Here is a 27,144-nt window from a genome sequence, read left to right on the forward strand (position 1 = left end):
CGAATGAAGGTGATGACTAATTTATACGGATCACCATTTCACCACCCGCATTAATCTTAGGCTATGTTTAACATATAAGATTAAGATAAATCGAATATTAAAATTAGACTAGGTTAGATTGTATGTAGTGTTGTCTTATAGTTAATATGATATTGAATTAAGACTATATTAAATTAAATATAAGTCAAGTTAAATAGTATTTAACGAGACGAGAACAATTAAATTTATTTAAATTATAAATTTTTATATGCGACGTATATTATTGTCTATTAAAAAATTTAATCAAAACAATTAAATATAAAATTATTTATTTATCAGATATTTTACATAATAATCACAAGATAAATATTTGTCTCGTGGTTTCTGAAATAAAAAAACGAAAAATATTTAACAATTCACACAGCTAATCACTACTAACTCATTAAAGTGATGCTACGTGTTTTTATAAACTAATCGACACACAAAAGAGTGTGGAGGTGGCACTAATTAGTTGTTGTGTTTGTATGCGTATGCGTTTGAATCATGTTTTTCACTTAAATTATTCGCTTCGTGCATTTGATAAATTAGTAAATTACTCCTTTAAAAGAACAGACAACCTTTTTTTTTTTTTTTTTTTTTTGTTAATTGAAAATTATTGTCCTTCCTTGCTCTAGGAAGGAAATTACAGTTAAAAGAATCTGTTGGGAATACAAAAAGGAGACCATTGAAAAAAAGAAAAAGAAAAAAAGGTAAGAGGATTACTTCAAGCACAATTTTCAAGGATAGAATAAAATGGAAAGACATTTAATAAATTTACCAGTTACCATCCATCCCCAAAGCCAAAAAGCCTGAAAACACAAAAAAAGCACTTTGCTTCTTCAGCACTCACCGCGCTCTCCATAAAATAAAAATTCCCCTAAACCCACTCGTAAAAAATTATTTTAGTTTTATTTTTAAAAAAATTAACAAATAATAACAATAATAATAATCGAAGCCCTTATCTTTCCCGCCATATTCATCCGTTGCTTTAGCGTCTATGAGTCGTCAGAATACTAGGGGTGGCTTTCCAGGAAGATCTCCGCTCCGCCCCGACGGTTATTATTCTCATCGTAACAGACATGTAACTTTATTCTGTTACCTCCCTCATTTTTTTTTTTTGGGGTTTTTGTTTTTTGATTGAGCAGTGCATTTTTTTTTTTTTTGTGTTTATTACTATTTTTTTCATTTATATAATTCTTGGTTTGTATGTTTGATCTAGAAAAATGGGCTCGTGTTTATTTTGGTTTTCTATTGGCATAGCAAAAAAAAAAAAAAAAGGGGCTGTATATTGTGGGTACTAGTTTGTCCAACTGTAGTAGAAGTCCCAGAGGTCTGCGTGTTCGAATCCGTCGCTTACATGGGGGGGTGAGGGGACACTGTTGCCATTGTGTTTGACTGTCTTTGGAAATATTTTGTCAACATTTACTTTTGCTAATATCACTTGGGTACTTTTGCTAATATCACTTGGGTAATGCCCTGGAAATGCTTATTAAATTTCATTACTGCCAGTTTTATGCTCATTGGCCATAGTTATTAGTCTCTAATTAATTTGGAATTTTTGGATTTTTTTTTTTTTTTTTACGGCACATTTGTCTTTTCCTTTTGTATATCCTTGCTCTGTATTTGGATGGATTAAGATAGAGCTTTGAGCTTACAATTGTAGGTTGGGGGAGCAAGTAAGCCCTTTTCTAATGAGGACAGAATGTCGCAAGGCAGAGGGAAACATCCGCATCATATATCCCATGGCAGTGGTTCAAAACATTTCAAAGATAAACCCACCTCCAATTTTGTGTACCGGCCTAAAAAAACTTCGCCTGATGTTATTTCCAATTCTCTCGAGGCTGAAGGGAGTAATACGAAACACCCCGAGTGCTTTGAAGCTCCAGACTCTCTCTATGGAAATTATGATCTTCTTTCATCATCTACTCAGTCCGATTCTAAGAACATGCATCCAGATGTGAGTAGAATTTCTATTGGACTTGTTTGTTTAGTACAACACTCTGTGTATACGGCTGTGAGTTTACAATTGATAAAAGGGTGTTCTCTAAACATATCATTTGGTTGGAAACATGTAGGTTGGAGCAAGCAAGCCTCTCGCCCATGATTGTTTTAGGACTAAGGATAGAACCTCTCAGGGTAGAGGCAAATGTTCTCATCATACATTCCCAGGTAGTCGTTCAAACCATTTCAATGATAAACCTACCTCCGATTCTGTGTACCGGCTGGCGACACATTTACCTGTTGTTATTCCAAATTCTTTAGGGGCTGATGGCAGTAGTATGAAACAACCTGAGTGCATTGGGGCTTCAGATTCGAAGACACAGTTACCTGATGTTAGTCCAAACTCTCTGGAGGCTGGTGTCAGTTGTATGAAACAACCTGAGTGCATTGTGGTTTCAGATTTGGTCACTGGAGATGTCAGTCACTCATTTTCTGGTCATTCTGATTCTAAGAACATGCATCTGGATGAGATTGGAATTCAGATTGGAGAAACTCCAGAAAAGAAAGAAGAAGATGATGCAACTTCAAAACTTAATTTCTCTGGCAAGTTAAAAGTTGGACACATGCAGGAGTCAGTACCACCTGCCATAGCTGATACGAAAGACCAGGTTTCCCTAGAAGAGGGTCCCAATAATTTTTTGAGCATTGGAGTTTCAGAGAATTCTGTACAACAGGCAATAGATAAGCCCTTTGATCTTTGTCCGCCCAAGAAAGGAACTGTAATGCTGAATCCTTCCTTACTTGTGACTAATAGACAAAAAAGGAATGACTTAAAGCTTTCCATAGTGGGGCAAAGTCAAACTACATTGAAGCCTGGTATGGTATTACTGAAGAAGTATTTATCCATCAGTGATCAGGTACCACTCTATTGTCAGTGCTCTCTTGGCTTCTCTCCCGTGATTAGGCTTTCTTTCAACTTGTTTATGTTACTCCGCTCCATCCGTTCTATTGAATTTAAATGCATGGTGATGTTTCCTGGCAAATGAGGTGGGATGGGTATAGCACCATAAGCATGGTAAAGGAGGCATGGGTTCAAAACTTTTGTCATACTATCTCGCTAATGTCTAAGCACCAACAGAAAAAATAAAAATCACTGTATAATTATCTCTTTCGAGTAAAATTGAGAAAAATTATTACCAAATATTTAGCCTTTACTACAATTATAATGTCAATTTTATGCTCCACTATTCTTCTTAGGTCAAAATAGTAAAGATATGCCGAGACCTTGGGCTGGGACCTGGAGGTTTCTACCAACCTGGCTACCGTGATGGCGCCAACCTTTATTTAAAAATGATGTGCCTTGGTAAAAATTGGGACCCTGAGACAAGTCAGTATGGCACTAGCCGGCCAACAGATGGTGCTGTACCACCAATCATACCGGTTGAATTTCATCAGCTTGTTGGGAAAGCAATCCAAGATTCCCGTGCCCTCATAGAAAAAATATCTATGGGGAGAAAAGATATAGAAGCTGAACTTCCTTGTATGTCACCTGATATCTGTATTGCAAATTTTTATTCGGCAACTGGGAAACTCGGCCTCCATCAGGTTTGTAGTGTGATTCTCTTTTATATTATTTTAACTTATAAACTTTATATGTAATCCTGGAGAAATGGCATTGAACTGACTGGTTCATGAGAAAACTCTGAAAAATGTCTGCACATGTTATGATGGATTTCAAATAAAATCAATGACTGCTGACATCATCCCTGTCTTCTTGCAATGCAGGATAAAGATGAAAGTCAAGAAAGTATTGATAAAGGTTTACCTGTTGTGTCCTTCTCAATTGGAGATTCTGCAGAATTTTTATATGGTGATCTGAGGGATGTGGCCAATGCAAAGAAAGTTATCCTGGAATCTGGTGATGTTCTAATATTTGGTGGGAAATCTAGAAGAATTTTCCATGGTGTAGAAAAAATTGTCCCAGACACTGGCCCTAAGTCCCTGCTGGAAGAAACAAGTATGCGGCGTGGCCGCCTGAATCTTACTTTCAGGCAGTATTAAAGACTTTGTTAATATGCTTGGAGCTGTACTGAGTGATTGTATAGATGGCCGTCCTCTGCTCATGTTGTGAATGATAAAATAGGGAGTGGAAAGGCGAAATATGTTTCTTTTTAAGCTAGCAGACTCACACATAAATATATCATATTTTGCAAGGAAGATAAAATGAATGAAATATCATTTCTGAGTTCTGATTAGAAACAAATTTTCTGTTTTTGTTATACAAAATTTCTCAGCTGATCGATGCCCTTACCACACATTACCAACAGGTATTATCATCAACTGTACAACTTCAACCCCCGAGGGGTGATCTCATTTCTTGAAAATCAATACAAAGTCAAAGACTTGAATAGCTGGTTGTAGCATCCATTTGGAATTTTGGATTCATCTTTTAACTTTCTTGTGCTGCTAATTCTTGCTTTTTATGGAGCTTTAGATCTTTCATAGTTTTTTTACCACATCTTGGATGATCATTTCCAACCCACTGACCTTTAATGTACTATATCAGCTGACCATCAGCCTGAACACAGTCCTCTGAACAGTATCGTTTTCAAGGGGCTTTTCGTGGCAGATGATACCGAAATACAAGAGAAGACAAATGATAAAATTACTTGATGACCTATGTCGAGTAATGTCTGCTCTCCAACTAGGCCATGGTGGGTGGTCTGCCATTGATTGAGAAGGGCTACTTTTGTGTGGGCATTTGGTTAGCTTCAGTTTTTCCAGAAGTGGCCAGCGCTTAAGCCACTTTTTGGCAACCAAACTTAATCAACAGTCACTTAACCAAAGCTTGTTGGACCGACATAACATTCTTATTTTGTTTTTGCTTAAAGACCAATATAACACAAATGCTTATTTTATAAGCAAAACCACTAGATCAACAACTCATCAACCAAGAAAATGCCTGCCAAACTAATCTGTGGAATCCAGGTCACCCATGGTCATTACAACATATGAGCACTCTGTGCACGTATAAATACTTATCAGCGAATTACTCTCATGTGTATCCCATTAATTATTAGCATTTTTTGTTTTTTGTTTTGGGGAAATAAGCTGATAGCCACCTATGCTACTATATATAGTTAATTGAGCCTTTTTGTGCATGCTCGCATATGGCTACAAATCAGAATCCCATGGCAACCGTAAATAAAAGAGGGAGAATGAGCCAAGCTGGAGAAGCAGGGCACATGCTAAATCCATCAGTTGTGAGGATTTTTGGAGTGTTGCATGTGCCCTAGCTCTCCAGCTAGGACTTTCCCCTTAAAAGCACAGGATCGGAGCCCTTCAGCAGGTTCTCGAACTTAAAAGAGGTAAGTGTCTTTCTGTCTTTGTACCTCATATTGCAACTTAAATAATTTTCAAACAACGTATGCTTAAAGATCAATAATTGAATGAATATCAATGTCACACTAGTAGCAAAGTTGGACCTCCAAATCCAACGGCCTCATTAGTCTCATACACAAATAACTTCATGCATTTTAAATATAAGCTATCTTTAGCAATCAACATCACCTTAAATATTATAAGTTATTCATAAACATTAGATCAAGAATGATATGATACAACCACAATTCCTGAGGTGGATCATACACGATCAGATCGGTTCTCTAGAGCTGAGGCAGCTGAGTCCACATGAAGAAGCAAACAAGCATAAACCTTTTGCTTCAATCTATCAATGGTCTCCACTATCCCATTATTGTCTGAGCTCAAGTTGCTTCTGAGTTTATCCAACCATCCATTAGCATGCTTCAGTTGTGATAATGCAAGGGCAATTTGATTATCTGCCTCCAGTAGTCGGCCTGCAGTGTACTTTCCTTTCTTCTCCTGGTTTCCCACACGAAAACCGGTATCCAATGCTGCCTCCAAGAATTTCAAAAACCAACTTCTTGTTTCATTTAAGAGGATATCTCTCAGTTCTTTTATTTCCTTTCCACCATCTCCTTTAGCCCATTCAAGTTTCTCAGAACCACTTAACTCTACAGAAGACTTTGTAGATTTCATAATGCTCTTACCATGAATTAGACCTGTCTTTTTGCTAAACGTGTCTGTCTCTTGAGCTGAATGCTGTATCAATGACTGAAATGATTTATCCTTTAATGGGGTTGTAGCATTTGGTTGGTCAATAAGCTGTTGAAGTGTGAAAAACTTGGTGAGATAGAGGTGAGGGTTCTCTGGTGAGGCAGAGGAGCACAGATCAGCAAACATACTGAAAGAAAGCATAGTAGTTAGAGAACCCATGCTACAAGTACCGACTAATGTCATTTATACTGGTATGGCATATTTTGTAATGAAATATGTACTTACCTGAGAGAATGAACTAGAGTTGCAGCTGAAGATGCCTCCTTTTGAGCTTCTGCAGCAACCAAAGAAGCTAAATTTCCCCTTCTGAGCATTCCCTTGAAATGGATCAAAAACATGGAAGAAAACTAACATGTAACAATATCTTGTTGAGTCATATAATTTGAAATATATTTATGAGAATATAAACATACCTTTCCTTGCTTCATAAGATTGGCAGGCAAAGAGGACCATGATGTTACCCCAGATGAATTGCTTTTATCTCTGCTACTTGACAAACAATTCAAGTTCATATTTTCTTGCTTGCTTGAAATGCGTTTTGAAGCTACGTTCTTGGAGTAAACCATAGTCTCCTTGGTATCAGATACAACCACCTCTGGCTTTAATGAAGCTGCATCAGGCCGGCTACGCGAAGGAGTCACTGGACGAGCCTGTAATGCTAGCTTCAATCATCGTCAGCAAGCTAGTTTATGTTTTCATCCAAAACAGTATCTTTTAATAAATAAAACAATTGTTGAGGTTAATCATGTTTGACTAGAATCATACCTGACCTTTAAGCTCTTGCTGCTTTCCTTTCAGTGAACCAAGTTTCTTACCAGCTCCACCATTTTCATTGTCAGTATTAATTCTCACATTATTATTTGAATCCATACCATTTATCTTGGAATTTCCTGTCAAAACACCCTGCATATACCTAGATGAAACAACTGATTTCTCTTCTTTGATGATAATTTTCTGCTTTCTTGGACTCTCCTCTTTGGCTTCTGACAACTCCTTCAATTTTGAGCCATTAACTCCTTCATGATCAGCTGACATTGGACTCTCTGATGGCTCTAAAATCTGCATCAAGTCCTTCGGATTCCCAACAAAAGGGTGGCGTCCTGGAACAGGCCTGACACCAGCTAGAATAGGAACCGGTGTTCCAGCTTCAACTCTATCTACATAAAAGAACTGCCCAAGTTGCAACTTGTTGTTCAGTATCAGTTCATTGTCTTCCGTTGATAAAGAAACATATGTGGAATGTGAGGAGTCTGATACTTTTATAAAGAAGCCTTGGTTAGGCCACAGTTCTGATCCTGATAAGGCAGGTACAATGCTGATAACTTGCAGCAGAACTGATCTATATTCGCCGCGAACTTTTACATTAGAGTTCATACTCTGAAGTAGCTTTAGAAGCACTCCTGGTGTAAGAGATGCCATTTTGTCTCTTCTCTCCTTAATGCACAACTGTCCAGCTCTAGATTTCTTACGATCCTGAAAGGAAACAGATAAAAATGGCGAAACAAAAGTTCATAGAAATATTGCAAGAGAAAAATTTGAGGGCTTTCTGTGAAGAGAAGAATGGAAAAATAACAGCTAGCTTCAGCAAACAAAATGCACAGGCTGGTTGGTAAAGCAATGAATTAAGCTCTATAGCTTTGCATGCCAGGCACGTAACCATCAACCTCTCTTAGATTGAAAGCGAAGAGACTATGTTTACTCGAGAGAATTTTGTGCCCACCTTTACGGGACATGAAGAGACACATATGCCCAGATATGCCCATGTGTAAGATTATTGAAGTTAGAGCATTATTCTTATATTCAAAGGGGTGTTTAAGTCATTGTGATGTGGGTCACTTCCTGGTCGCATTTCCCTTTTAAGTTAGAGGGAGTGGAGTTTTAAGGAAAGGTGAGAATGTCGAAATGTACCATTCCTGCATTCAAATTGCAATTTCTCACTTGACCAAAATTTTTGCATGTGCCTCATTTAAAAGAGATAATAGAAAGGATTGTTCTTACGGGTAGAAGGACTTAATTTTGGCTGTTTAGTTTACAATTAATAGGCGGAGATACATTCAAAAAGTAGAAGCTTAGAATTTTTCCTGTGGACACACTCAACAGAAAATAGAAAGCTTATCTTATACCTTTTGGTATACCCAATCCAGTTTTACATCTGTAGATAGGATTTGATTCGAAGCATACCAATTTCACAACATGCCAAATTTCACAAGTTGGACCATGCCATTTAATATCCCATTTTTTAAAGTCCTTGTCAATAGTATCTACATTCAGTTATATGCTAGCTTATACAATTGCTTTTTCTTTAGATACATATAATTATTAGCATGAGCAAAACTATGGAGATGTTATATATTCATAAGGCTTATATTTAGGTCATATGATCCATTACACGGTTAGACCAAAAATCAACTACTCATGAAAATGCATTGGCTTCAGTTTCAGCTCTGACCAAGCTAGCATAAACACCATTAAGATGGGAAGCTAAGAGCGTCTCATGGCTACCATACTCCACCACTGCACCGTCTCTTACCACAGCAATCATATTGGCTTCTCTGATCGTAGAAAGACGGTGAGCAACCACAATGGTGGTGGCCCTCTTTGAGACCTTCCTTAGTGCATCTTGAACATGCTTCTCTGATTCCAAGTCCAGTGCGCTGCTTGCTTCATCAAGTAGCAACACTCTTGATCCCTTTAGAATAGCCCTTGCTATCGCAATCCTTTGTTTCTGGCCACCAGATAATTGGACTCCACTCTCACCAACCTATATCAGAAATAATTTAATGTTACTCCATAGACTTCAACCGATCAATAAGACCAAGGATTAAAAAAAAAAATTACGCAAAAAGATTATTATGCATACCTGAGTTTCATAGCCTTGAGGAAGGCTACTAATGAACTTGTGTATATAAGCTTCTTCTGCAGCCTCTTCTATCTCAGCCCATGAAGCTTTTGGGTTACCAAGCGCAATATTGTCTCTTATAGTCCCAGCAAAAAGTGCAGGCTCTTGGCCAACCAAAGCTGTTTGCTTCCTCAGCCACTTGACATTAATCTCCCTCAAATCCACTCCTTCTATCATTACTTTCCCTTGATTTGGATCATAAAACCTTTGTATTAGCCATATTACAGTTGATTTTCCTGAACCACTTCCTCCTACTAATGCCACCATGCTACCACCTTTAACCTTCAAACAGAAATCTTTGAGCACTGTCACCTCAGGCCTGGACGGGTATGTAAATGTTACCATTTTGAGCTCAATTCCCAATGGTTTGGATCGTTCGAGTTTCCTACCTTTCACATTATCAATCAATGGTTTGCGTTTAGTGATTTGAAGAACAGCAGGAATTGCCGTTGCTGCCATGGAAGTATCTGGTGCTAGACCAGCTAGTTGCCCAACAGAAAACGAACTTAGCACAAGAATGAGAAAGATTTTATATACCACGCCAAAGCTTGCATGACCTTCTTTCACAAGGTAGGCACCAAACCAAAGAGTAAATGTATATGCAACATACATAGCTCCTTGAGAGAAACCAAGTGTTAGGCCTAGTATTTGTGACCTTTTGACTGATTTTTTCTTAGGCTTTGATAAAGCTTTATCGAAGGAGTTAATTATCTGTTCTTGAGCAGAAAATGTTGTTACTGTTCTTATATTGGAAACTGCACCAGAAGCAATGCTGCTAGCTTTGGCGTAGGAACTATTATCAATTTTTGGTCCAACATTTATGATCAAACTCAGGTAGCTGGCTCCAAGAGTGAAAGGTGTGAGAGCAGCAGCCACAAGTGTTAGTCTCCAATTAAGAACAAGTGATACTCCAAGACCAACAGCGGCTGAGCTTAAACCCATTAACAAGACTGAGAATCGATCACCAAGGACTGATCTGAAACTGATACTATCAATTGATAGTCTTGAAACAAGCACTCCTGTGGAATTCTCTTCAAAATCAAACCAACCAGGTTCTTGCTTTAGTATTGATCGAAACAAGAGTTCTCTAACTCTCATAGTGAGCTTTGTTCCAGCCCAGCCACAAAAACCTTGCTGGCCAGTCATGAAGATTATACACCCAAAACCAAGGCCGACCAGTGCTAAAGAGAGGTAGCGAACGTCTCTTCTCAAAGTTGATGCGGTATCATCAAAGTAAACTTGGAGAGCTTGGCCTAAAATCAAAGGAAATATTGAGAGAATGGCACCCGCATGCATACCTAAGATGAACCCAAATATAATCATGGCAAACTCAGGTCTCTGTAGTTTCCATATCTCTGAAAGCTGAAACTTTCTAGGCCTCGGCTTTTGTTGCTCTTCCTCTACCGTTTGGATCTCTGCCTGCATGGACTTGAAGTACTTTGATTTTGAAACTTCATTTGCATACCGTGATCTTGATACCTCAATAACTGATTTCTCATAAATGGAAAACTCGATGCCTCTTTTTGCATCCTTTTGTTTTGATTGAGGTTGTGACACTGCTTCAGAAGCAAGCTTAACAAGATCATGATAGGCTCCGCCTCTCTCCAGTAGTTGACGATGATTACCAATCTCAACAACGGAGCCCTGATCAAGAACAACAATGGTGTTGGCATTCTTAACTGTTGCTAACCTATGAGCGATAACAATGGTTGTTCTGCCAACGGAAATTTTGTCAATGGCTTGTTGGACAATGGACTCAGACTCAGAGTCTAGAGCACTGGTTGGCTCATCTAAGAGAAGGATTCTAGGATCTTTGATCATGGCTCGAGCTAGTGCAATCCGTTGTTTTTGGCCCCCTGACAGTTGAGTTCCTCTATCCCCCACCTGCTTGCCATTTGAAGTTAAGTTAGACTGATTTTTTTTTTTTTTTTTTTTTGGTGTCAAAATGAATTTCTTGTGTACACAAATGTATATTTCACTTGTGTGGATGAGAATGTGCTGTTGTTGCAAACCTGAGTATCATAGCCCAGTGGGAGTTCAGAGATGAAGCTATGGGCACTGGCAGCTTTACAAGCAGCAACCGCTTCTTTCATGGTGGCATTCTCCTTACCCATCAGCACATTTTCTAGTATGCTGGTGGCAAAGAGAATTGGTTCCTGGCCAACCATACCGATTTGCGTTCTTAGCCATTTCACTTGAAGCGACTTCAAATCATGGCCATCCAAAGTAATCAGTCCTGCCAAATTATACAAATCCCTATTTAACAGGTACGCACACTATATGAGACTCGAATCCAAGACCTATTTAACAGGTACACACACTATATGAGACTCGAACCCAAGACCTATTTAACAGGTAGGCACACTATATGAGACTCGAACCCAAGACCTAACCACTGGAGTTAAGCATCGGTCTACTAAAGTTAAACCAATGCATTAAGAAGACAAGAATCTTTACCTTTAGTAGGATCATAAAACCTTTCTATTAGAGCAAAAACGGTGGATTTTCCTCCGCCACTAGTACCAACCAGTGCAAGAGTCTTTGAAGAAGGTATAACTAAATTGAGAGACCGGAGAATTACAGTTTCCGGACGAGATGGATATGCAAAAGTAACCCCTTTGAACTCAATCTTTCCACTAACACTTGACAGTTTTCTCCCTTCAGAGTTGTAGGGATCTATCTCTGGAACTCTGTCTATGATTTCAAACACTCTAGTTGCTGCTACTGTGCCCTGTGCAAATTGAGCAAAATACGACAGTGACAGCGCCAAGCCCCTGAAATGTTCAGGAAAAAATTTTCATTTCTTATCAGTCTAGAATTCACAACTGCTATGAAAGATTCAAATGTTCTATGATAAAATATGCAAGTGTTTCCAGTACTTCTTCAAATTGATCTCAAGAATGGAACTCTATGAATATTACAGATGCCTATTTTTATGATGAAAATTCATTACTTAATCATGCAAAATCAATGGAAAGCAAATAACTCATTACCTTCCCCCCACATTGACACCAAAGAAGCAAGCAATGGCTGCACCTCCAGATAATTCTTTCCGAGCAACTAAAATAGACCCATACCAAAAAGCCAATGCCCATGTTGCATACGTAACCAAATAAATAACTCCCATTCCCGCACCTTTAGCAAACCCAAGCTTTGCACCAAAAGGTATCGAATCTGCCAATAAACCAGCGTATCTCACAGCGAAATGGTCCTCTGCGACAAAAGAAAATACTGTTCTGATTGAACTAATTGCTTGCTCTGCCACGCTTCCAGCTCTTCGATAAGAAGCCTCCAATTAATTGACACAAAACAAAGAGAAAAGAGAAGGTAAGAGCATATAGAGTCATTAGTCTGGCATGATGTGCATTGAAAAAACGTCAGTTTTTGCTAGTCCTCACCTCTTCCTTTGAAGTTAGACCAACATAAACAGCCTTGTAAGCCATGCCACAGAACATCATTAGTGGAGTGACTGAGAGAACTACCAGTGATACTTTCCATGACCGTAGGAAACCAACTGTATAACCGCAGATGAACGTAAATATATTGTGCGCAAAATGAGCAACCTGTATAAGATTCAAGATTGCAGAGCTTATCAAATGCTAGTAGTTTATTCCAAATAGCATATAACAAAATTAAACTACGATATGTGATAAGGTACAAGTTGTAGTTGCAAGTATTTTGTTTCCTAGTCTCAATCTACGACTCTTCGTTCGTACATAATACATTTCATGCCATTGCAAGTCATGGCACGAATTCTAGGGATGATTGGAAGTAAAATTAGAAAGGAACGCAAGGGATTTACCTTCTCCCCCATAACTTCTTGGATTTGTGCAATATCACTTGAAATTCCATGCATGATATCGCTAGTGCTGACTTCAGTGTCGAAAAAGGCAATATCCTGCCGCAGAACTGCTCTAAGATACTTGGTTCTTATTCTCTGAGCTGATCGTTCACCTACCAACCTCCAGCAGGTGATCTCTGTCATTTTAATGACAAAACGATTGTTATGGAGCCTTGAAACATAAACAGAAAGAATAGAGGTCTATCAAAATTGAACATCTCTCTCTTACCCAGGTATGCTCCCATCATCACTATTGCAGCCAACACAGTCATAAGTAGACATATCTGAAGATTACAAATGAAAGAGAAATCAGAAATCTTCTTTTATTATCATATCAACATGTTAAATTAGATAATCTTTAGTGGTGGTTATTCAAAAAAATATCAAGTAATGTAAATCATCCAAAATTACTTCTACCTTTTCTGCATCCTTCATCATTTGGGTTTTGTCAGAGTCCGATGATTCATTAGCAATCTTATTCACAAAATTTCCAAAAAAATAAGAGTACCAAGGCAGAGCTCCTCCATTTATCAGAGCCCCTATGCAACCCAATAGGACAAGAATCATATCCAATTTTGTTGAATACTTGAACAAACTAAACAAACCAACTGGTTTTGCAACCTCGGCATCATCTTCATTGTAAGGTGAAACCAGCTCAGGGTCATTGTTACGACCATCACCTCCACCATAGTGATGACTAGTTGATAGCCAAGCATCATGACCACGATGCCCATGTAGGAACTCATCATCAAGATTGTCCATTTTGTAACTCATTCGATGATGCCCACCATGGTCATGTCCATTTTGTGATAGTTCATGAACATTATTGTTATGTTTTCCATCTGAGCTACCATGATGATTATGAAAATGGCTAAAAACATCATCATCGTCCATGTAAGCACGAGATACAGAAAACCATCGTGGATCATCATGTTTATGGGGATTATGATTAGTCCCTGACAAGTGTACCTGCCTTTCAACATGATCAAGTGTGTCATAATCAATCATACTAAGTTCATCTTCTGTAGCCAATGGACTAACTGGTCTACTAGTTCCCTCAATTTTTCCCAAGCGAGGTATCCCTTGATGGGACTTCCTATGATCACCCAACTTGTTTTTCTTGCTACGCAAGAAACTGTTATTATCCCTAGCAACATAGCTGTGAAGCTCAAGCCTTCCAGAAGGCACTCCACTATGACTCGGATAGTCATAATATGGATTAGCAAAGCTTCTTAATCCACCAGAGGTGCGAGAAAGATAAAAATCCTTAGCGGATCTCCTAAATGCGTTAATATTTGACGGGGTAGACAGAGCCCAAGGGCTTAAGGCTGCACCCAAGTTTCGGCTATCACGCCAACCCGAGGGCTCAACTTGCCATGAAACCTCACCTTGCCATGAAATGTCATCGTCCGCGGCAAACGGGGTGGCTGGAGCACGGCGGCGAACTCTATGTGGAGTGGGATTGCGAGACGACAAGTAGCGAGAGTTGAATGGTGAGGGGGAACTTGACCCATAATGTGAACGAATGGGTGTCGTGTGGTGTTGGGGGTGATAGGTATGAAAGGAAGAGTGATCAATTTCAAAGGAAGACTCCATGAATGAGAAATGTGCGACCAATGATGGTGAAAGTATGTGAAGAATAAGAGAACTGGCAATATATTTTCAACTTTTGGGAGAAAGCTCCTACACCTAAAGAAGCTTGAACAGTCAACCTTCTCAAAGAGACAAAAGTCACACGGCTTGTCCACCTTATGTGTGCATGGACAACGTTCAAGGCCGAAAGGCCGGCCTCGTAAAAATTTTAAATGTTAAAATAACTTAAGTGGAAGTTTAACAAATGATCCTGATATTTGTGGGTGTTTTCTCCTGTAGAATTTTGGAATCTTTGCGATTTGTGGTGACAATCTGGAAGTTCAAACTAAGAAATAGCAAAAGACAAATTGGTGTTTCTCTTTATCATTATGTCATTGTCACCAATGCATCAAAGGTACATAGGTTCTCCATTTGTCATCAAGGACATCGATTACAAGGCATGTTGCGGTTGAATCTTGGAGAGGAATATAACCGCAATTGTTTATTCATAAGAAAACTGCAGGCGTGTAGAGTTTTTTTTTTTTTTCCCCTGTTTAACCATTTAAAGCTTTGTGATTGTTTTCACATATTTAATTGTCTTGCCGTCCCACCACATCAAAGAAATAGAAACAATGAAATCTTATTGCCCTGCTTCGGAGAAACAAAAAATTAAATCTTATTGCTCTTGAGATTTACATCACACGAGTTATCCCAGACAAACACGAACCGTAAACAACTACTGACATCTGGATAAGTCCTCGTCCAGTGGTAAGGGAGACCAACAATGTTCGGCGCTGAGATTACAAAGAAGTAAAGTTGAACATAAAAACCAAGGACTTCACATATCCGGAAGAACCTAGAGTTGCTTGAACTATTATTTTGTATCGTTCATCCCTAAGAAATGTCCACAGCATAGGACGTTTTTATATGAAGTGCACCCAGCAATTTGTCGTGCATGCTGCACACACAGTACAATCATCCACAAATCTACAAAAATGGTATATTTGAATACAATGCATTTGTCCCTCTGATGATAACAGATAAGAGATATCATCAGCAACATTATATCCTTGCCATAGACTCAACAAGAGTAATGGTACCAAAATAGTTGCTACACCCATGATCTGCTTACTATTTGAATGATGTTTCCTTCTTGAACACAGCAACATCTAAAATTAAGAAAAGGAACAAAGATGAAACTAAAGAATCGTAAAATTTTAATAGGCTACTCCGCATAATCACATCACTCTTCTTAAACCGCCAACAATTTGATTCTAGCGAGAGTTTCATATACATCACATGAGGCTATAAGAAATGAAGACTTGAAAAAAAAGAAAAAGAATACCCTGGACTACCAAAATCACAATGACGATACGCCAATAGGCGCTCTTTTTGTTCAGTGCAATATACAACATATAGATGGCTTTATCATGCCTATCTCAAGCATTTGTATTTATATTTTATCATCTTTACACCCTATTTTTTAAGATGATCCCAAGCACTTCCCTTTGGCTACACTATGATGGCAATTTATCGGGGCTTCGAGTCACTTCCCTTGCTTCTAAATGTTGAGAGAGAAAAAAATGATCGTGGTGCTGCAAAATTTGAAAAGCAGATATGAGTATATCACCATGAAAAAGATAAAAACAATTTACCAATAAAAGGGAAAATAATTTCTTTCGTATCTTCATATGATGACTCCCCAATAAACTCAGGGGAATTTGATGTTTAAAGTTTTCAAGTATATCCCGGTTCAAGATTACAGTATCTGCAATTAGCGGTCTCTTGGATCACACTGATTGAGTCAGCACAACCCATGATACTGATGCAAGGGAAGTGCTTCATGATCAAGTGGAATTTGACGCATTAGTAGATTACAGCCAAGTTAAACAAGTTACTTGTAAGTTAATGACCTTTTATGGAGCTTCCTGACATGTGATCCTCCCTCAGCTTGAAGTTTGCTGGAGGTGCTGGGATAGAACTGTGCAAGCCATGAACTGCAAAATAAAAGAACCACCATCAAGATGCTTTCACTCTCAAATCAAATAAAGTTTGCACAATAGGGATTTTTAACACTTCTGGATAGACTATATTCAAGAAAGAGCAAATACTTCAAATCCTAGTGCTGCAGACCTGAAATAAAAACCAAAGCTACTTTCAGTTGATGCAATTTTCATTTTTTAGAGCATCTAGCGCCAAAAAAACTCATTGTGTGTGCAAAAGTTCACAAGTCCAAATGAGCCTGTCCATGACATTCTGTTCATGAGGAAACTAAAAAGATTTATATCAATGGAAACAAATGAGAAGTTACAAAAGTACACAGCATGATCCACACAGGCATCTAAAGAGCAAAAACCATATAAAAGCTAACTCATCATCCCTGAAACCATGCGCTCTGTAAGCAAAAACCTAAGAAACCCTCAGCAAGAAAATAATATTTTCACAGATGAGAAGAAAACTCGGGAATTTTCATCTCTATTGTATAACTATTATCTAAATTGAAGATACGTTGCGCGCACGCGCACACACCCCATAAGCAGTTGGATGGAGTAATTTTCAAAATAATAATTATTATTATTATTCAGACTTGATATAATATAAGCAAAAATGCAGCCAATAAACATGCATGGCATGTAAGCGCAAACAATTTATTAAAAAACAAGTTACCCTGTTCATTGAACAATTCGCTTTCATTGTAGCCATCATCCGAAGGATGACTCTGCAAGAACCCCATTCTCGACTTCCTAAAGTCTTCTGATGACCGGCTGGTGGGATCTCTGCCATCTTCTGTGTCATCATCTCCTTCAGAAGTTGTAGCAGAAATCCAGTCAACCAAACTCTCTGTACCACGATTTTTCCTTCCAAACTTCAGTAACCTTTTGAAGCCTTTTGTCATATCCTTCCGAGACTGCGTAGAGGAAGAATTAGAAGCAAGAAAAGGCTTCTGCGCACTGCCCCATTTTTTCCTCATCCGAGCGGCATCAGCCTCTGTTTGGTTAAGAGAGTGGGAATTCCAATATGCAGGACTTCCAATTGGAGAGTCCACTGAAGCATCAATATCAGAGGTCTCATGTGGGTAAGAAAATGGATGATGCATGCGTGAGTTCCATGACATGGGACTCTCCCCCGGTGAGTCTTGCAGAGAACCCGTTGCATGGAATGTTGAAGGCACAGCAGCAGGTAATTCAGCAACTGAATCAGGGTCTGGTTGAGAAAGTGATCTCAAGGAATCACCATTCTCAGATCCAGAATTAACGACTTTCTCCGATTCTTGGCTCAATCTTGGTTTTCCATTATCCATGTCATTACATTCTTCAATTTCCATGGTTTCAAGATCGTCTTCTTCATCCTCTTTGGCCATATCTCCTGAAACTTCAGCCTGAAATGCTAAATCATCATAATCGTCTTCATTTCTCAAAGATGAAGCTTTTAGCTTGGCAATGCTTGCTCCAGAACCAGGACCTATGCCATTACCCCTTCTTAGAAAAGGTTTTGACTCCACGCCTTTTAAGTACTTGTCATGGAGGCTCTGCTCACTCTGCTCTTTATCAAATTTCAATGGTGCCAAAACAACACCATCACAATTCACAGGGGGCATATTAGAAAACTCCAAAGGACCAGTGGAGCCCTTTTTCAAGGAATTTGATCGCCTGGGTTTTTCCTCCTTAACAAGCGGCGTTTCTTCACTAGTACTTTTGCTGCGGGCATAGTTTCTCACCTGTGAACGGGTTGCCACTTTGCCAATTCCAGAAGAGGGCTTTGTGTTCTCTTTTCTTAAGTCAGAAAAATTGGGAACTGACTGTGCAAGAGGGTTTTCTGATTGAAGTCTTCGCTTTCCAGAACCAGCATTGGGAATTTTGGCTGATGATCGTGGAATTGGTGCTGCTGCAGTGCGAGGAGTAGATGAAGATAAATTTCTATTAGGCAAAAGTTTCTTACCTTGGGAGCTCCTAGAAAAATTATCTCCTGAGGACATCTCAACGAAGGATCTTTCTTGTCCGTAATATTTCTGCTCAAAAACTTCAGAAAGATCTTCATCTTCTTCACTGTGAATGGAACTTATTCGGTGCTGTAAAAAGATTCATTTTGCCAAAATTAGCTACATATAACATCAAGATTATAAGTTGTAACAATTGTTAAAAATTGTGTGTGTGTGTGTGTTCTAGAAATACCTGCTCCATTTTCATACTTGATCGGAAATTGAAGGATCTGAGTTTCTCTGCACGCCGACGAGCACTAGAGACTGAATCATTACTGTCTGAAAACCCTGAAAATTTGGCCTTCATCTCAGCTCTACTTCGCTCAAGCCTATCCTGCAAGGCTTTCAGCTTTGCTTCCTTTTCTGTCCCTTTGGAACTCCAATCTTCTCTCAGTTTAGCATCTCTTTTCTGCATGTATCTCTCATAAAACTTTCCTCTAGAATCATCAGAAAGACCAAGCTCAGAGAAATTTTGCCTCAGGGAATCACCATAGCCCTGGTTATCCACCATCTTCATAGGTGGAGTACTGAATACTGCCATGTTACTTGAACTCCCGGCAGGCTCAATCACAGTGCTTTTGTCAGGGAATTGCACAGGAGATATATCTGACCCCATTGGTTTTTTGTACTGTGAGCTTACTGCCTGCTCGATGTGTGGTTCAGCAGGCTTGCTTCTTCGCGTCAAATTGGACTGATCCCCAGGAACCCGAAGCTTGTGCTCAGCAAAAAGCTTTTCCAGCTCATTTGCCTTCATTTTCAGTTCATCATTGAGCTCCTGATTTCCCTTCGACTGCCTCGACCTCTGAACTTGCTCAACCTGTGGCGCTGGGATTGTACCAAAACTCTCTTCACTATCCACAACCTTTTTACCTGGATTAACTGGCTTGTTATTTCCATAAACAGACCTGCTTTCATCTCTCCTACCCTGCATCTTCTTAATCTGCTCAGTATCTGCAGTGAATGGTTTCTGAAACTTCATTCTCTGGTTTCCAGAATCTTCCACTTTGATTGAATCCTTTCCAGATGGCACCAACTCCTTCCCTCTTTCTTCTTCTCCTATAGAAGACCTCCACCGTGGCTGAGAAGTGGACTGATAGCCCTCAGATCCTTTATCTCGAGGGTCCAACACTTTTGTGACAATACCGCCTTCAAACTGTCCCGAGAAAGACTGCGAATGACTATGATAACCCCTAAATCGTGGTTGAGCCACTATTTGATCCTGATCTATTGGTTCAACATGTTCTACTCTACTCCCAATTTCACCATCAGAAGTATCCCCAGCCCTACCCACAGATTTTGCATTCTGGATCTGTAAAGCAACATGGTTTTTGACCCCAATGGTCTCCTCAGAACCTGCTTGAACTTTAGACCAATCACTCTTTTCTCCAACACCCAATGAAACCTTCAGTTTATCCTGAGGAACCCCTTGATCACTTGCAGCCACTTGCTCTGTCCCATCAGTAAAAGACCTCAGTTGGTTCACCTGCAAACCCACTTGATCCTTCCAATTCTTACACCTGTTCAATCCTACCTCTTCATGATCTTTCACCCCAGAATCATCGTCTCTGTTTCCACCACTCTTAACTTTAAATGAACTCACTGAGTCATTCAACCCCTTATTATCTTTTTGGTCCTTGTTATCCTCTGAAAAACCAGAGAATACATTACTTTTGGACTGAGAAACAAAGGACGAAGAGGGTGTACACAAGGGACTCTCTGTGTTATCATTTTCCTTTCTGCCATTGCCCAAATCAATGCTCATATCACTCACACCACTCCATCTTCTCAACACAGCCTTCTCAACGGGGCCTGTGGGTGTGGTGGCAGATGAAGACGATACATCAGAGGAGAGTCGTCTTAGCTCTGCAGATTTTCCCACAACGATGGGTTTGCCTCCAGAGCCTGATGAGTTCTCCTTCTGAGTACTTTCAAAAAGCTTGATTCTGTCCTGTACACTGAGTCTCCTTGCAGGTTGACTCGTTGATGACTCAGTCACAGCCTCCTCTTTCTTCTTCTCGTCATTGCTGTTTTCATTTTGATTACGTTGCTGTGCAGGGAAGACAGATTTGGGTTGTTGACACGTGGAAGGTTTTGATAGGTTAAGCTGTTGAGTTTGTGCTGTAATTTGTTGTTGAGGGGTTTCTTGGCTAGATGGGTTGTGGGCTTTATTCTGAGATATCTGGTGGGGCCTATTTTGGTCTTCTGTGGAGTCATCAATTGACATGTCAGATCCCCATGAGGACCGAATCACTTGCTCATTGACAACTGGCTTCCACGGGCTGATCAGATCAGGTCTTCTGTCACACACCGAGGTGAATTTGGTACAAGCTTCACTGCACAACAGAGTAAATACATATAACTTTGCTTTCTTTAACTTGACAAATAATTAATGATCTAAATAAATTAACAAAAGATGACAAGAACAAGAGAGTTGGGATCTTTAAAGATGGAAAATGCCCCGATAACTGCTACACCTGCCATATAGGGACAGGTTGGGAATACAAGCAGCTCTTTATATTCTTGACCAAAAAGATATAAAATATTAGATATCCTTATTCAATTTTTAACACAAGATGCCAACAGGGATAGATATCAGTTGGAGAACATTTTGTATCCTAAAAATAAGGCTCATTTGTCGTAAATAGCGAGGCCAATCAGCATGCACCTCAGTAGCCAAAATTAGGCAGCACTGGACTGCATAGAACTGTCATTGAGAGGATTTTCCCATCCAAAACCGGCAAATAAACTAGAATAACATAAATTAAATAAAAAAAAAACCACTGATAATTAACCAAAAACCTGAAAAGGAATGGAAAAAATAAAAATAGAAGAGATAGATATTCTAAGATATTGATCTAGCTTGGTAGCAGTTGGAGCATAAGCAAGAGAGTCATACAACTATTTCGATACATTTGAGTACCCAACAAATGGACCAGACCCTACATGGGACAACCAGCAGGCCAGTGGTAGATAAATATCAATAGAACCCACTGAAACATAAATCAAATCCAAAGACACAACATAGAAAATGGACTATATAAATACCAAAATTCACAAGCAGCAAATTTATGGCTCCTTTCAACATATTGGAGAATGATCAATCCTCAATCATCAATCCATAGAAGGACCGTAACATAGCATCAGCCAATTATATCTGGACACCAAATGAATTTGCATAATGATTCCATATTTGCCAAAAAAGTTTTAATAACTTATGACAGCTCATGAGTCATTGTCAAGCCAACCTATCCAAAATAAAAGGTAAAATCTCATTTTCTTAATACCTCAGTAGTTGGTGGATAACATGGTAATCGTTAAGGCACCGTTGAGCCCCTGGATGCAATATATCAATATCTCAAACAGCTAAATGCCTAATAAGTCTAACTAGTTGCTTAAACTAAACTCACCAGGGACACCTGAAAATCACACAAAAATGAACAGTTCCAATGCTGACTACTCATAGCACCAACTAACAGATTACTTACTAGCAAATGCAGCTATTAATAAAACAATCAAAATTGTCATTGAATCAAAGTATGGGCTCAAAAAGCAGGAAAAAGGACTGAGTGGAGCACCCAAGCTAAATGCCATAGATGAAAGTTTCACTCAAATTTCAATAACGCACAACTAACTTGCAACTTAACTGAGTTAATTTGACTTGTTAAGAAATAGAGTTGACTCATAACAAAACCTCAATCTGAACTTAATAGTTTGAGTTCTCATAGACAAGTTAAATTGTTGGGTCAGTATCAATAATTTAAGAGATTAAAATTTAAATCTAAATTAAATTTTGGTGTCATGTATAATTTTGGGGCCCTAAGCCCAACAAGATTATTAAGAACGTAATTCTTAAAATTAATTCTAATAATAACCGTCAACCACTACCATCTTGGTAAATCTATATACTGGTGTGATTTTATTTTGTGGGGGCACACACACACATAAGTTAGATTGAAGCTACTAAGATTTATTGAAGGATTTCCCAGGATGCTTACTTCAAGCGATGTGCGCCAAACCAATCTGCAAAGTTTTGGAGTTCAGAGACAGTTTCAGGGTTAAAACCAGCGGATGCTGCACGAGCATAAGCAGTGGTTAAGTCCTGTCTAACCGCAACAAGACGCACATCGATAGCCCTCAAAAGCTCCTTCCTAACAAGAATGGAAAAGGCAATGAAAAGTAAAAATTTTATCTTCTTAAAATATCCAATATACATAGGTGGAAAGGTTATTTCACTGAGAATAAAATAAGGTTAGAAGAGAAGCAAAAAAGAGCATAGCTAGGCGAAAGATAAAGGAAAAAACTTTTTACTTTGTCGCATCAGCTGCTGCCATGGTTCCCGCACCATCCCCACCTACAGCAAATTGCCAAAATATTGTATAAGCATTTTCGAAACTCATATTTCATTCAGAATATAGACTTAAGGATAGTTTCAATTCAGAGTATTTTATGCAATTTAATATTTCCATGTCAGAAGGAGAACAGAACTAGTAAGAGGTTCTGAGAAAATGGGGCAAATAGCTTTAGATGAGAGCGATGCAACAATATAATGAGAAAAGCAGCAAAAGATCAACCAAGCAAACTGCTAACTTTCGACATATTGAGATAGTATTTGAACTTTTTAGGACCCTAATAATCTTTCATTTATAGTTCCAATCTTAAAAAGTAAAATTTACTGATTTGGCTATTAGTAAACCTATCTTTTTCCGTTCTTTTCCTTTACAGATTTTTTTTTAGTCTGCCAAAAATCATTTAATGAGGTAATGTTTGAACTTTTTGCCCTAGGAAGGAATCAACTAAAAGAGTGATAATTTTCTAGTAATCAAGGCAATTTAACCCATACCCAGTTGCTCAACTAACATCAGAGATACCCTACAACATCCAAATTAAAAATCACATTAACATCCCTATGTTATTTCTCTATCCATCAAGAGGCTCCTAAAGCACTATACATCCAAAACACAGATAGCATCAAATCAAGAGTCCATGCTTCATAATTCCTGGAAAAGGGCAAGAAAGACACCAACCTAAATACACTTTTAGGGAAATTCACACAACCAGAAACCACCTCATTCTAACTTGATGTAGGAAAGGATAAACAGATTTTGCAAAGAATCAAACATCAGATCACATCGAATGACTTAAATATTTCTCAATGCTCCAGATACTGTCATCATTTTTAGTAATCCATCTTAAAGACAACAGGATAGCTCCAACCATGTATGCAACAATACTCAAGGTCAAACTGTCAGCAGAACCTTCTAAAGCCATCTCACAAAGCATGCTCTAGCTTAAGTCTGAGCATTATACCACCTGATACACATGCCTTAATCCCTGCAAAGATCAAGAACTACACTGTTTTCAGATCAATATCTCCTCATTGCTCCAGTGCATTGGCCAGCATATCTCAAGGTTACTATAAGAGCAAAGCCACTAGCAACCATATCCTAGAACCACACCATCCCAGACTACTCGCCGACAAGATGGGTGCATCTTAACCCTTCTTGTCCAGCATATCCTAATTCCACTCCCCCAGAGAGAAAACGAAGAGAGGGAAAAAAAAAAAAGACCGCTCTCACATTGGAGAGCATTGCACCGCCAAGAGAAAAAAGCATAGTGTTTTTCAATGCTGAAAAAGTCCATTTTTCATCCATATCTTGCTAGACTCATGCCTAATTATTATGAATTCGACATATGCTAACATCAGTAAATCATAAGCTAAGTGACTACAATTATACCACATAGGATAATTCTTTTTATTGCACAACCATAAGAGCGCAACAAAAACTTTAGAAAGCCATTTAAAACATGTGATGTATAATAAAATTCATGTTTGAAAATTATCTTTGTTTGCATTTTGTTTCTGATGAACATGTTCATCCAAATTCCTGGCAGTAACTAAAATCACCTAATATAATAATACCTATTCAGTTTCATGACTAAAATTAAAAATAAAAATAATGATATATTACTCGTCTCATTGACACGAAGATTTCCAATTCAAAAGTGGCATGATTACATAAAATCACATAACAGAATGTAATACTAGAAACGTTTTAATATCTTTTGATTGCTTATATCACCCCAAGCAGTGACACCTCAGCTACACTAAATGCTATATCATCCCAAATTCCTGGCAATAACTAAAATAACCTAATTAGTAATGACGTATTCCTCTTTCCTTGACGAGAAGATGTTTTAATTCAGATGTGACATGATCATATCAAATCACAAAGCAGAATGTTTTACTAAAAACATTTTAGTATCTTTCAATTGCTTGCATCATGACACTTCAGCTACACTAAATGCTAGTTACCATGGCATTTGACCATTACAGCTCGCAATACTTTGAGGTATCATAGTACATTCATCAATTTTACAAAACTTCATGCTAGACAAAGGCAACAGGTTTAAGCTTCCTGAAATAAGACTAATCCAACATGGAAGATAAAAGAAGCTAGATGGAACCAAATTAAAAGACACACACCTATTGCACCGGAAAGCTGATCCCTGCTTCCCTGAAATTTGAAGAATTCCCAGATTCAGTGAAAATAGAGTAATTTAAGCTCACATGAATCTCAAAAGTAATCTGAAACAAAAGAAATGGCAATCACTACCTGTGAATATATTTTACAAGCTGCTTCCAACTGAGACATCTCTGCATCAAATGTATTGACCAATTCCAAAACCTCAGGAGTACTAACAAACCGCACAAACCTAGAAACAACAAGTGCCAATCAAATCAATAGATGAATCCAAGCCATACATCGATACAGGGCAGAAAATGTCTCAGCTGGCATAAAATATAACCTTTCAATTGTTCCTTTTGTGAACCAAGTCTCAGCATTGTCACGTTTACCAACTTCAAGCTTAATTGACTGAACCGCTCTTGCAACCTGTTCTTCTGCAACCTTCAAATGGGTTACAAATGGCTTTACTAACCCTGAGGCAAGCTTCTCAGTGTGCCCCTCACTCGATACAAACAACTCACATCTGCCCAAACAGAAACCTAATAAGTATTAAAAACCATAACGAGTAATATGCCAGTGAATTCAATAAATATCCATTAAAGAATTCCCAAACCTTGAGCGCTTTGGTGTTAGTTGGAACACTGCATAATCAAGCCGCGTGTCTGCTTTCATTTTCCTTCTACTATATTTACTCTAGCTCTTCTCTAACTTCCTCATATACCCATGTGTACTTCTCTATAAAATTGAGCCCAGATCCTCAAAGTCTCAATCAAATAATAGCAAAGCCCCAAAGCAAACTCAGGTAATTCAAGTAAATAAAAACCAAATAAATTCTAGATTTCCATTTTCTCCAGAAAAAGAAATTACAGTTAATCATCTAAGCACCTGAAAAACAGAATATACTAAAATTTGCTAAAGAATGAATCAAGTTTTCAATATACCCAAGTCAAATAAGGAAACAAGTTTTTACATTAGCCTACATTTCCAGGGAAAAGAAAATAAATTACACTAAAAAGAGTCCAAAAAGTATTAAAAATAAAAAAACAACTAAATAACCAATAGGCAATAGCTATAGAACTACTAGTATTAGACCCAAAAACTTACCAAAAATAAAAATTGGATCTTCATCCAAAAACCCAACTCAAAATAAAAAAATGCACCAAAAAAAGAAACCAACACTATTCCTACATAAATCAGATCTGATTCCTTCAAAACCAAAACGGAATACCAAATTAACCAAAACCCACTTGCATTTTCACATTACAAAAAAACTACACTCAACTGACAAAAAAACCAAAATCCATTTCCACTTGCAATGAATGAACACATGCACGCAGATATTGCATGTTAAAAATAATCCAAATTTTATCAAAAAAATTAAACAAATGTGGGACGGATCGTTGCAGATAAAGCGTACCTGAGTGGAAAATCAGTGAGATCTATCTCAACATTTAGCCAGTATTTATTTTTTTTTTTTACGTGTGTGTATTGATATGCTACTAGAAAGACTATCCTCTTCTATTGGGTTTTGTGGGTTTTGATTTTTGATTTCTAAGAAATGAAAAAAGAAGAAAAAATAACCCTATAACAATGACAAGATTGTTTTTGCTTTACTCATTTCTCAAATGTATGTTTCTTTTTCTTTTACCCTTTTCTTTTGGTTTTGGTTTTGGTTTTGTTTTTGCTCTCTCTCTCTATCTATTAAAGATACAGTGGAGAGAGACAGAGAGAAAGTGTGTGTTTGTGAGTTTTGTTTTGTTTCAGACAGTTTTTGTTTTTGTTTTCTGATTTTTTTTTTAAAATTAGGTGACTGTTTTTTAATATTAAAAAAGAAATTTACCATTATGGGCTTCCAAATTAGGAAACTCTTATTTCAAATGTCCATGCAATTTACAATTTTGGATTGATTGTAATGTCTCGGAGGGTGTTATTAAATTATTATCAACTTATCATACAAATACTATTGGATTCATTTACGGGTGAGATTATTTACATTTTAAAAATAACTTTAAGCACTTTTATTTTAATAAAAATAATATATTACTAAAATACACATGATTTGATTTACTATTAAAAACAATCTATTATGAGTAAAATAGTCAGTGACTAAAGTAACTACGCTTTATTTACTCATAATATATTGTCCTTAATAGTAAAATAAGGGTGCTTGGTTATCACAATCACTGATAATTTAATTAAATTCAAAATGTCATGAACGGGCTATTATAATCTTAGAGATTATCATATGATAATATTACTTATGGCGGTTTTTCTTATGAAATGTGGATAG

The 27,144-nt window shown here is 38.0% G+C and overlaps 4 protein-coding genes across 5 annotated transcripts; 1 reads left to right on the forward strand and 3 right to left on the reverse strand.

Annotated features, from left to right (window-relative positions):
* Window positions 1–640: 640 nt before the first annotated feature.
* LOC18036763 lies at window positions 641–4,222 on the forward strand. The gene is made up of 6 exons (XM_024180860.1): window positions 641–1,099; window positions 1,682–1,975; window positions 2,094–2,187; window positions 2,281–2,876; window positions 3,217–3,564; window positions 3,745–4,222. The coding sequence occupies exons 1-6, from the start codon at window positions 1,016–1,018 to the stop codon at window positions 4,018–4,020; spliced, it is 1,692 nt and encodes a 563-aa protein (XP_024036628.1). The 5' UTR covers window positions 641–1,015; the 3' UTR covers window positions 4,021–4,222.
* Window positions 4,223–5,592: 1,370 nt separating this feature from the next.
* LOC18036764 lies at window positions 5,593–7,636 on the reverse strand. The gene is made up of 4 exons (XM_006426688.2): window positions 6,862–7,636; window positions 6,510–6,746; window positions 6,322–6,413; window positions 5,593–6,223 (listed from the first exon to the last, which is right to left on the reverse strand). Exons 1-4 carry the CDS (start codon window positions 7,513–7,515, stop codon window positions 5,602–5,604), a joined length of 1,605 nt encoding a protein of 534 aa, XP_006426751.1. The 5' UTR covers window positions 7,516–7,636; the 3' UTR covers window positions 5,593–5,601.
* An 817-nt stretch (window positions 7,637–8,453) lies between these two features.
* On the reverse strand, window positions 8,454–13,403 carry LOC18036774 (ABC transporter B family member 19). Its single transcript, XM_024180121.1, has 9 exons — window positions 13,254–13,403; window positions 13,066–13,120; window positions 12,798–12,973; window positions 12,394–12,558; window positions 12,008–12,284; window positions 11,453–11,503; window positions 11,008–11,231; window positions 8,957–10,879; window positions 8,454–8,857 (listed from the first exon to the last, which is right to left on the reverse strand). Exons 1-9 carry the CDS (start codon window positions 13,401–13,403, stop codon window positions 8,510–8,512), a joined length of 3,369 nt encoding a protein of 1,122 aa, XP_024035889.1. The 3' UTR covers window positions 8,454–8,509.
* Window positions 13,404–15,066: 1,663 nt separating this feature from the next.
* Window positions 15,067–26,511, reverse strand: LOC18036775. 2 transcript variants are annotated; one of them, XM_024180252.1, is made up of 11 exons: window positions 26,272–26,511; window positions 25,468–25,589; window positions 25,195–25,377; window positions 25,002–25,101; window positions 24,872–24,902; window positions 22,696–22,738; window positions 22,383–22,535; window positions 18,581–20,720; window positions 17,076–18,477; window positions 16,322–16,405; window positions 15,067–16,003 (listed from the first exon to the last, which is right to left on the reverse strand). In XM_024180252.1, the coding sequence occupies exons 2-11, from the start codon at window positions 25,524–25,526 to the stop codon at window positions 15,939–15,941; spliced, it is 4,260 nt and encodes a 1,419-aa protein (XP_024036020.1). In that variant the 5' UTR covers window positions 25,527–25,589; window positions 26,272–26,511; the 3' UTR covers window positions 15,067–15,938. The 2 variants fall into 2 exon arrangements, with proteins under 2 accessions (XP_024036020.1, XP_024036021.1); XM_024180253.1 differs by lacking the exon at window positions 15,067–16,003 and adding an exon at window positions 16,520–16,541.
* Between the last annotated feature and the right edge of the window lie 633 nt (window positions 26,512–27,144).

The sequence above is a fragment of the Citrus clementina genome, unplaced genomic scaffold (genome assembly GCF_000493195.1).
Source record: "Citrus clementina cultivar Clemenules unplaced genomic scaffold, Citrus_clementina_v1.0 scaffold_7, whole genome shotgun sequence".
Classification (NCBI taxonomy): domain Eukaryota; kingdom Viridiplantae; phylum Streptophyta; class Magnoliopsida; order Sapindales; family Rutaceae; genus Citrus; species Citrus x clementina.